An 11,027-nucleotide genomic window follows, 5' to 3' on the forward strand; every position below is an offset into this window, starting at 1 on the left:
GGGGGACACAGTTTCGAGCCCTGGCCCGGGAAGATCCCACATGCCGCGGAGCAAATAAGCTGGTGCGCCACAACTACTGAATCTGCACTCTAGAACCCACGAGCCACAACTACGGAAGCCCGGAAGCCCACGCACCTAGAGCCCGTGCTCCGCAGCAAGAGAAGCCACTGCAGTGGAAGCCGGCGCACCACAATGAAGAGTAGCCCCGGCTCCCCGCAGCTAGAGAAAGCCCGCATGCAGCAACGAAGACCAAACGTAGCCATAAATAAATAAATAAATAAATAAATGTTCTTTAAAAAAGAAAAAAATGGTCAGAAGACCTAAATAGACATTTCTCCAAAGAAAACATACAGATGGCCAAGAAGCACAGGAACCTAGAAAACTGGTACAGATGAACCAGTTTGCAGGGCAGAAACAGAGACACAGATGTAGAGAAGGAACGTATGGACACCAAGGGGGAAAGTGGCGGGGGTGTGTGTGTGTGATGAATTGGGAGATTGGGATTGACATGTAGACATTAATATGTATAAAATGGATGACTAATAAGAACCTGCTGTATATAAAAAAAAGAACAGATGAATTTGCAGCAATGGAAAGAGTAGGAGCAAAGTCAGAAAGAAAAGCAAGAGTTGCAACAATGGTTAAAATGATATTCCAATAAATGTTATCTAAGCCAGTGTTGCCATGAAGGAGGGCAGGCAGAGATAGACAGAGATAAACTTCATGCTTGGTTAATTTGCCTGTAAGGATGTGAAAACTATATTAGACCTTCTTCCTTTGTGGGGAAGGAAACAGATTCTTCCTGGAGTTTTATTCAGAAGACAGTCTGATTCTCGCCGCCAGGAATGGACTGGGTTTGGGATTGACAGCTAAAGTAATCCTGGGGACTTCCCTGGTGGTGCAGTGGTTAAGAATCCGCCTGCCAATGCAGGGGACACAGCTTTGAGCCCTGGTCCGGGAGGATCCCACATGCCTCGGTGCAGCTAAGCCCGTGTGTCACAACTACTGAGCCTGCGCTCTAGAGCCCGCGAGCCACAACTACTGAAGCCCGTGGGCCTAGACCCCGTGCTCTACAATAAGAGAAGCCACCACACTGAGAAGCCCGCGCACTGCAATGAAGAGTAGCCCCCCCCTCACCGCAACTAGAGAAACGTGCAGCAGTGAAGACCCAATGCAGCCAAAATAAATAAATAAATAAAAATTTAATATCTACTTCTAGATACAAGACATGACATAATATATGAACTGATTCCTATTGTCTGCAGATTACTGATGCTCACACATCCTTCACTATGGAATGGTCCTCTCTCCCTCTGGATAGACTGTCCTGTACTATTGGGAGTGCACAGAGGAATGGTATAGAAAGCAGAGGCCCTATTCAGACCAGTCACACACATCAGTCCACTTTTTTAAGTTTTTTTTGACTGCACGGCATGTGGGATCTTATTTCCCCGACCAGGGATCGAACCTGTGGCTCCTGCATTGGAAGCACGGAGACTTAACTACTGGATCACCAGGGAAGTCCCAGTCCACTTTTTTATCCTATGCATTTTAGTGCTGTAAAATTCCCTCTCTGTACTGCTTGAGCTGTGTCTCATAAATTTTGACATACCTTCCTTTTCATTGTTAGATGGGTTTTTATTTCCTTGTGATTTCTTCTTTGACAAGTAGATTATGTAGAAGTGTGTTGCACAGTTTCCCAGTGTTTTGGGAATCTTCCTGTGTTCCTTCTATTACTGATTTCAAGTTTCATCCCACTGTGATGGAGAAAACACCTTGTATGTTTTCAGCTGAGGATTGTTTCGTGGTTCAGGGAATGGTCTATCTCTGTATGCATTCCACGCCACTTGAAAAGAAAGTGCATTCTGCTACTGTTGCATGGAGTGGTCTACAAATGTCAACTAGACCCTGTTGTCGGATGTGCTGTTGAGTTCTTCTACGGTGTTTCTGAATTTCTGCCTAGTTGTTCTCTCAATTATCAAGAGAGGGGTTTTGAAGTCTTGAACTATAATTACAGATTTGTCTATTTCTCTTAGTTCTATCAGTTTCTGCTTCACACATTTTGCAGCTCTGCTGCTCAGTGCATCCACACTCAGGACTGCTCTTTTTCTTGGTGGGTTGACCCTTCTATTATTACAAAATGACAATTCCTGTCTCTGATAATTTTCTATGCTCTAAAGTCTACTTTATCTGACATTTAGACACTCCTGCTTTCTTTTGATGTTTGCATAATATTTTTTCCATTCTTTTACTTTTATCCTGCCTATAGCTTTGTATTTGAAGTGAGTTTCTTAGTTGGGTCATGTTTTTTAATCCACTCTGACAATCTCTTTTAAGTGGTATACTTAGACCATTGCATTTAATTGAATTAGTGACATATTAGGGCTAAAGTCTGCCATGTTTGTTTTTTTTTTTCTTTTTCCTATTCCTGGGGGTTACCTGAACATTTTTTAAAATTCCATTTTTATTTATCTATCGTTTTTGAGGGCATCTTTTTGTATAGTTTTTTTAGTGCTTGCTCTAGGTATTACATTATACATATACAATTAGTCAACAGGTATTGTCATTTTACCAGTTCAAGTGAAGTATAGAAACCTTACCTTCTTTGCACCTCTTTACCCTTCCTTGATTATAATACAATTTTCCAAAGTACTTCCTCTACATACTTTTAGAACCTCATCTGACATTGTTATAATTGTGCTTCAATCATGACATAATTTAGAAAATTCAAGAGGAGAAGGAAAACGTATTATATTTACTCATATTTTTGCTCTCTCCATGTTCTTTCTTCCTTCCTGATGTTCTAAACTTCCTTCTTCTCTCATCATTTCCTTTCTGTTTAGAGAACTTCCTTTAGCCATACTTTTAGGGACGGCCTGCTGGTGACAAATTCTCTTGATTCCCCTTTCATTTGTGAAGGATATTTTCTCTAATGGAATCCTAGGTTCTTTTTTTTCAGCACTTGAAAAATATTGTGCCACTTCCCTTGGACCTCCATGGGCTGATGAGAAATCTGGTGTCATTCTAATTGCTTTTTCCTCTATAGGTATAATGTTGCATTTCTCTGGCTGCTTTCAAGATTCTTCTTGTCTTTCTTCCCCAGAAATTTAATTTCGATGTGTCTGGGCACCGATTTCATGGCAGGGGTGGCCTTGTTACCACTGGACCACAAGTCCTGAGTCTTCTCTAGGCTTCTTCTGACACAACTCCAATGGGGAGGGAGAGGAATGCCTTATTACTGTCAGGGGTGGGAGGAGGCCAGGCTCCCCACATGGTCTCCACTGACATTGGCCTCAGATCGGGGGTAAGAGTGAGGCAACAATGCAAAATCAAATTAAAACCACAATGAGATACCACACAAACCAGTTAGAACGGCTATTATTAAAAAGACAGATGATATCAAGTTTGGGTGAGAATAGAGAAAAACTGAAACTCTCACACACTGTTGGTAGGAACGTAAAATTGTACAAGCTTCAAAACTAGTGGCTAATATCTTAAAAAGTTAAACATACACCTACTATATGATCCATCCAACCTATTCCAGGTCCCCAAGAGAAACAAAAGTATAAATCCATACAAAATACTAATTCAGCAATAAAAAGAAGTAAACTACTGATACATGATGCAACATGGGCGAATTGCAAAATAATGATGTCAAGTACAAAATGATATACACCTTCCCCCCCAAAAGAAGCATAGAGTATGATTCTATTTATACAAAACTCTAGAAATGGAAAACCAACCTTAGTGACAAAAAGGAGATCAGTGGTTGCCTGGGGATGTGGAAGAAGTAAAGAAGGGTAGGAGGGAGGTATTACAAAGAAGCATTCCACACAGCAGGAAGGAGGGCAGGCATATGAGAAGATGTCCCAGGTGAGTCCATGTATTTTAGGTACCTTCCAGGAAACTGCAAACATTTTCACTACATATCATTGACTCTATGACACTTGATCATATGTAGGTGCAAAGGAGATGCCACCACTCATAAACAAACAGAAACAGTATCTCTGCCTCAGCAACCTTTCTTGTGTTCCAGCACTCTTATGCATTTAGTTTTTTAATATTTTTGCTGATATTTCAATAAAATTTTGAGAGGGAGTAGAGGAAAATGCATATGCTTAATTAACCAGAATTGTAAATTTTCTTTCCTCAGAATTTTAGTTTATTATTCATTGGTTGCCATGTATAAATCATTGATAACAATTCTTAACTACACTCACATAATTTAATGTTTAAAGAAACCCAATGGATGCATTATTTTGTAAATATTCATTTCTTAGATGTCCTTTTCTATTTTTAATATTTTTTAAAATTTTGAAATAATTTTAAACTTACAGAAAAAGTATGTGAACAACACAAAGAACGCCATATACCCTACACCTAGAGACCCCATTCAAGTTTCGCCAACTTTCCCAAAAATGTCCTTCATCGCAAAAGTATCAACTGTAGAACCATATTTTGCACTTACTTGTCACGTCTCTTCAGTCTGAGACCTCCCTTGACCTTCATGATCTTAACATTTTTTAAGACTCCAGATAAGCAGAATTTCCCCATCAAGTTTATCAGATATTTTCCCGTTATTCAATTCAAGTCATGCATGATGGGCAGGAATATTACAGAAGCGATGTCATGTTGTTTTAAATGCATCCTAACAGGGCGCACAACACTTGAGTAAAGTAGTGTCTGCCAGGTTTCTTCACTACAGAGTTACTTTTTTCCCTTTATAATTAACATCTAGATACTAGAGATTATGTAACATCTCATTCCTCATCCAACTTTCACCCATTAGTTTTAGCATTGATTAATGTTTCTTGCCGAATTATTACTAAGATGGTTGCCAAGTAGTGATTTTCTAATTCCATCATCCCTTCCAGTTTTATTAATTGGCATTGTACTTATGATAAGGTAAAGCTTTCTCTTCTCCCTATAAATTGAACACATTCATGTATCCCATGAATGTGTGGAATAAAATATTCCTATTTTATACAGTAAGATAATGTTACTATCATTCTTTATTTTGCTTCTTCAATTGTTCCAGATTTAGTTAATAGGAGCCTCTTCAAGCTGGCTTCTATGTCCTTTGGACATGTTCCTATCATTCTTTGACCACTTCCTTACTTTTTAGCGTTATAAGATGTTCCAGGTTCCTCTTGTCTTTCCCAGTGCCAAGCCTTGGATTAACCATTTCTCCAAGGATACCTGGTTCCACTTAATGGGGAATATCATTTAGAACACAAAATCTGGTTGCTACGGTTGACCATGCATTTGATGAGTCCACCTCATAACATATATGCCAAATCAGTTAACACAAATTTAGACTATGTGAGTAGAGGTACTTTGAACTAAACACAGAAGGTTGTAAAGTGATTCCATTCTACTTGGAGTGGGTCAGACCACATTTGGGAAAATGCAGTGAACTTAGTTTGCCACATCTTCAATAGACAGAGATTTAAAACTTCTATGGAGATTGCATGAAGACCGCATTATTCTGCTTTTTAAAGATTGAAGTATAGTTGATTTATAATGTTGTGTTAGTTTCAGGTATACAGCAAAGTGATTCATATATATTTATCAAGATATAATCTTTTCCAGATTCTTTTCCATTATGGGTTATTATAAGATATTAAGTATAGTTCCCTGTGGTATAACTTGTTGTTTATCTATTTTATATATAGTGGTGTGTATCTGTTAATCCCAAACTCCTAACTTATCCCTCCCCCCCCTTTCCCCTTTGGTAACCATAAATTTGTTTTCTATGCCTGTGGGTCCGTTTCTGTTTTGTAAATAAGTTCATTTGTATCAATTTTTAGATTCCACATATAAGCGATATCATATGGTGCAGGATTTCCCACTCTTGTGAGTGTGACTAGGCCCAAACCAAGACATATGGCTGCCCTGAGCACCATTCCAACCCATAATATTCAAATAATTATTCTGTTTAACAAGATGAGAGAAACTGAAAATTGTGTACTTCTTTGCATTAAAAATAATGAATTTATTGCAACGTTTCACATCATATAACCTCCTGGGAATTAAGTTAAACTGCTTACAGTATAAACAAAGTAGATGGCTTGATCCTAATAAGCAACAGAATTTCTGAGCACCAAGTTCTTTGACTGTTAGGTGCCTAGCCCTAGGCTTTGAGATCAGTCTTATGTTTGCCCCATGCATCTTACCTACGTATGTTGCAAAAATATTCTACTTTGGTGGGAGCCAAACCATTTCACATCTTGCCAGGTAAGTGAGGAGCTATGTGTGAAATCTATATTAAGATTATAGTTCTAACTTATTGTAGCAACATCAAGCATTCCTTATAGATTGATGCCAGACTCCTGACTACTTGCCTGCCCCGAGCAAGCCAATGAGAGCACTAAAAGTATTATATCTTACAAACATTTCAAAGAGTTTGTGGAATCTAAGTCATGATTACCATTTTCACCTTATAGCTTCATACTACTTAATTAAAATATCATTACCCAAGACTCTAATGCAACGATTTCTAGGCATGGTTTTGTAATGCCTCACAATATCTTCAAACATAGTTAAAGGTAGTATAAATGTATACTTCTAAATCACCTGGACACAAGATTAATTTCACTCTAAAGTAGTTTTTGAAACACCATACTGTGTGCAGCACTTTTATAAGCTTCTCAAATGATAAAATGTTAGAAATAAATAAACTAAGTAAGAGATAAACTAAACTAAGTAAACTGTACAGGTTTAAAAAAAATGAGATATAAGTATTCTCAATACCAGTATATGTTACCTTTGCTACTATTTCAAATAACATTCATGTGCTCTCTTTAAAGTGCCTCGCTTCAGTGAGTTTTCTTAAAACAGACCTAGCTAACAAAATCTGTAGAGGGAACATACTGTCAGGTCTTATATATTTTCAAAACTAAAGTAAAGCTATGTCACTAATGCCAGTGCCTCAGCACGAAAAACAATCGCCACAAAGCACAGATAATGAAACTTGGTATCACCTATTTCAATTTGTAATTGGTAAATGGAGATTTTAGCTTATGTCACTGTTTCTTACAATGTGGCCCAGGAATTAAATATGTGACCATTATTTGTGCTACTTCTTACTAAATGCAGGTTCCTAGGCTCCTCTTCTGATCTCTTGAAGCAATTTTTATGAGAACTATTGACCAAAGGCCTGGGAGCTTTGACGAGAATGATAGATCAATATGTCCATTTTACACTAGTTCCACTGGTTTTCAAGTATGAGGAGACTTTCCAGTTTCGTAAAGTACATGTAATTCTACTCTCAAAACGAAGCTCTCTCATGATCAAATCTGTTGCATAAGGACTTGATATCAGTAGAAGAGAACTTATCCATTTTCCCCCTTTAATGATCTAAAGTGCACGTCAACCCTTAAAAATTAACTACTCATCACTGCAATCCAAGCTAATGGGGATGTATGTAATATGTTACCCCCAAAAATGAATAAAATACAAAGCATATACTTTTGTCCTTGTTTGTTTTTTAGTGAGGAGGTCTAACGATTTTATGAAACAATTCTGCCATCCCTTAAGATTCAGCAGTGGAACTATCTAGTGAGCATTTGAAAAAGTGAGCATTTAAAACCAAGTTGGATTTATTTCCTAATTATGTATATAGAAAGTTTACCTACATTCCAAACTCTATTACTGTCACTTGGAGAGAATCTTGGGAATTATAAAAGTCGGCAAATGAGTATAGCATCTATTAAAAACAATTCGTTTATTCTCCCTAGGAAAACGTACTTATATTCTAGAGAAGAAACCCTCTAAATGTATTAATTTTATGTTTCTTTTGATACAATTAACACACTGTGCCACAGAGGGTTATTATATTTCTCCTTTAAATACAGTGTACAGTCGCTAATCTTTACACTAAAGGCAAAGAAAGGAATTCTAGTATCTCCAGCAATTCTACTCTGCTTTTGCATATGGACTGCCTTTGCTAACACTTTTCGCAAAAACAAGAATCAAGTCCTACATATATTGTAGGACTTTATGACTATACAACAGTGATTTTCAGTTGAAAAAATGGTCATATCTCTCAAGACAGTACATGGTTAACTTAAAAGTTGGTCAGAAAAACAAGGGATTTTGCCAGTTTTGGTTATGTGAAATCCGTTATGATCACACCCTTGTCCGCTCCCTTTTTGTGCTGGGACGTTAATTCGCAGTCTTATTTTCTCAGCAGTTATCATTCTCCTCTCTTCAGTCCTGGAGAAGGTGTTCCATCCTCTGCTATCTCTTCCTCCTGCCGCGTTTCAGCCTTAAGACACCGCGGTCATGTAAACCCCCAGGTATGACCACAACGGGTTTTTTTTTTGGGGGGGGGGCGGGGATCTCGACCCTCCCACGTCCTCTCGCAGCGGGTCGGTGCCCAGCTGGACGGTTGTTCCGGAAAGGAGGGGGCCGTGGGCGTCCCTCCCCGCTGGCCTCTGCAGCTGCCCAGCGCCCTGGCAACCGGAGGGACGCTTTGCCAGTACCTGGTTTCAGTCCCCCGTTCTCATCTTCTCCTGTTCTCCCGGTTTTCCATTCTCCTACTGTATTTTTGTCATCAATTCTTTGATGACGAGAGAAAACAGCTCAGAGCTGTCTCCTTCCCATGAATACGCGTGTGCTTTCCCCGAACCTTTCTCTGCCCCCTCTCTCCCCCTAACACAGGTAGGGGGGCCGCAAGGCAAAGGATTCTCCTTTCATCCAGAGACCAATGTCAGCGCCTCAGCTTGACAATTTCATTCCACACGCCCGCACCTACCGAAGCCTACTTCCTACCAGTTCAGTTTTCTCCCAGGTAACCTTATTCCATCCCATTGCTAAGCACTTCCTCCACCTTTTACGGGTTCTACTACTGCCTACATTTGGGGAAAAACGCGCAAGACAGTGTGAATTCCAGGAAGAAAGTGAGCGTGTGTAAGGCTGAGCGTGTGCATCCGTCTGTCTCAGCCTGTCCGGGCCCCGTGTATGTGGTTGCAAGGTGCAGGACAGTCAGACACCTCAAACTTGCCCTGCCAGGATAAGGCTTGTCCCTCCAGAGCTTACCTGTCCGCGCCCAGGTAACCGAAGAAGCGCCCGCGCGGCCGCGTTCCAGGACACCTGGCCCGGACAGAGAGAGAGAACTGGGGCCACAGGGGCGCCCCTCCCGCGCATCTCTTCTGTCTCCCTCCTTCCCTCAGGGGTGTCCTGAACCCCCAAAAGACAAACGGGACCGCCCGCACCCGCAGCGCCTTACCTCAAACAGGGGACCGATCTTGTTCTTCTCCAGGTAAGCCTGGATCCGGGATTGCTGATGAGAGGCCATGGAGAGACCGATGGGCCGCGGAGAGTGCGGGAGACCGCGCGGCCGTGCGCCTCTGCCCGGGGACACCCCTGCTTTCCCCTGGACCGGGGCCGGGACAGGAGCTCGGGAGCCCGGGCTCCCCTGGCGCGGCGCGGCGCGGCGAGCTCGGCTCCCGGCGCGGACGTGGGCTGCAGCCGCTGGAGCCGCGAGCGCGTGGGGCGCCGAGAGCCGGAAGCCGGGGCGCGGCGCCGCCAACTCAGACAACTCGGAGGCGAGGGGAGCACTCATTCATCGCGCTCTCCTTCTCCCGCAGCCCCACGGCTCTCCGCCGCGCCCGCGCGGGGGCACCTGGAGCAGAGGTTCCAGGTTCCTTTCTCTCTGGGCTGCAGCGGCGGGAATCAGGGGGCGGGAGGCGAGCCGGGAGGCGCGGCTCTGCCTAGAACGGCGCCGAGGGGCGCCCTCGGGCGGGCCGGGGCTGCGGGGCTCGAACTCGCGGGGAGCGTGCGTGTGCGTGCGTGTCCTCGCCGACGGTGGGTGCCCGCTCTCCCAGGTTACGGGAACACCCGCCCGGGCTTCTCCCCAGTCTCTGCTCGCCCTGCCCGCTGCTCCCTAGCGACAGCGCCGCTCCGAAAGCCAATGGTGAAGGTGCTTCTTTCAAAGTGCACATAAATCTGGCGCTTGTTGGCTACTCCTTGGCAGCTACAAAGGCAGTTCGAAAGGGGGTCGTCCCCACCGCCCCTTCAGAGCCTCTCCTCGCACCTCCTGCGCTGCCCCCGCTAGCTCAGGGTCCGAGATGGGGAGAGTCGTGAGAAGGTGCTTGAGTCTGAGGGTCTGCCACGAACATGAAGTTGCCTTCCTTCAGGCGGTCTGGCTTGGCTTGGAGCAAGTCGACGGGCTGAGAATTCAGCTGGAAACTCCCAAGGTGCAGACGCCCAGAGGCTGGGGCAAACCTTTAGTTTTGCCAGGAAGAAGAGATGGAAGCGAGTCAGCCCTCCCTCCCAGTTTGCCTTCCTAATCCTCATAAAATTATGTGGATTACAACCCACACATAATTATGGCTATATATCTATAGCTACATCTCAAAGACTACGCTAGTGCACTTAACGATGTTTCCTATAGATGCTTCCTGAGCTCCTCAAATTTAGCCAGTAACTTTTATTATGCAGCAGTTTCCGAGGGAAGATCTCCAGACAGCAGAGGTTCCTTCACAAGCTCTTTCTTGTGGAAAAAAAAAAAAAAAAAAAAAAACAATCATTGAGGCCTCCAATGTCGAGTTCCCTGTCTCCTAACCAAGATGTGCTATCAAAATTAAAAGATTTATATTAGTAAAAATGAAAGTTAGAATGAAGGGAGCAGTTATCCTAAAGCAGACTGCAACAGTGTAGATTTCCTTTTCTTTCGCCACTTTCTGGATTTCTGTAATTCATAATATCTTTATTGGTGTCAGTGTTTTTTCTTTCTTTTTTTTGATAAATTTATTTATTTATCTTGGCTGCATTGGGTCTTCATTGCTGTGCGCAGGCTTTCTCTAGTTGTGGCGAGAAAGGGCTACTCTTCGTTGTAGGTTGCGGAGCACGGGCTCTAGAGCGCAGGCTCAGTAGTTGTGGCGCACGGGCTTAGCTGCTCCGCGGCATGTGGGATCTTCCCGGCCCCGGGCTGAGACCCGTGTCCCCTGCATTGGCAGGCGGATTCTTAACCACTGCGCCACCAGGGAAGTCCCAGTGTTTTTTCATCTGTATTTTTGTTT

At 42.8% G+C, this 11,027-nt stretch overlaps 1 protein-coding gene across 2 annotated transcripts in view; it reads right to left on the reverse strand.

Annotated features, from left to right (window-relative positions):
• C15H8orf34 (chromosome 15 C8orf34 homolog) overlaps positions 1-9,568 on the reverse strand; it is a 122,218-nt gene extending 112,650 nt beyond the window's left edge. For both annotated transcript variants that reach the window (XM_024126957.3, XM_024126956.3), the window contains exon 1: positions 9,233-9,568. In XM_024126957.3, the coding sequence (XP_023982725.1) occupies positions 9,233-9,568 (336 nt within the window). The remainder of the gene's footprint in view (positions 1-9,232) is intronic.
• Between the last annotated feature and the right edge of the window lie 1,459 nt (positions 9,569-11,027).

The sequence above is a fragment of the Physeter macrocephalus genome, chromosome 15 (genome assembly GCF_002837175.3).
Source record: "Physeter macrocephalus isolate SW-GA chromosome 15, ASM283717v5, whole genome shotgun sequence".
NCBI classification, from domain to species: domain Eukaryota; kingdom Metazoa; phylum Chordata; class Mammalia; order Artiodactyla; family Physeteridae; genus Physeter; species Physeter macrocephalus.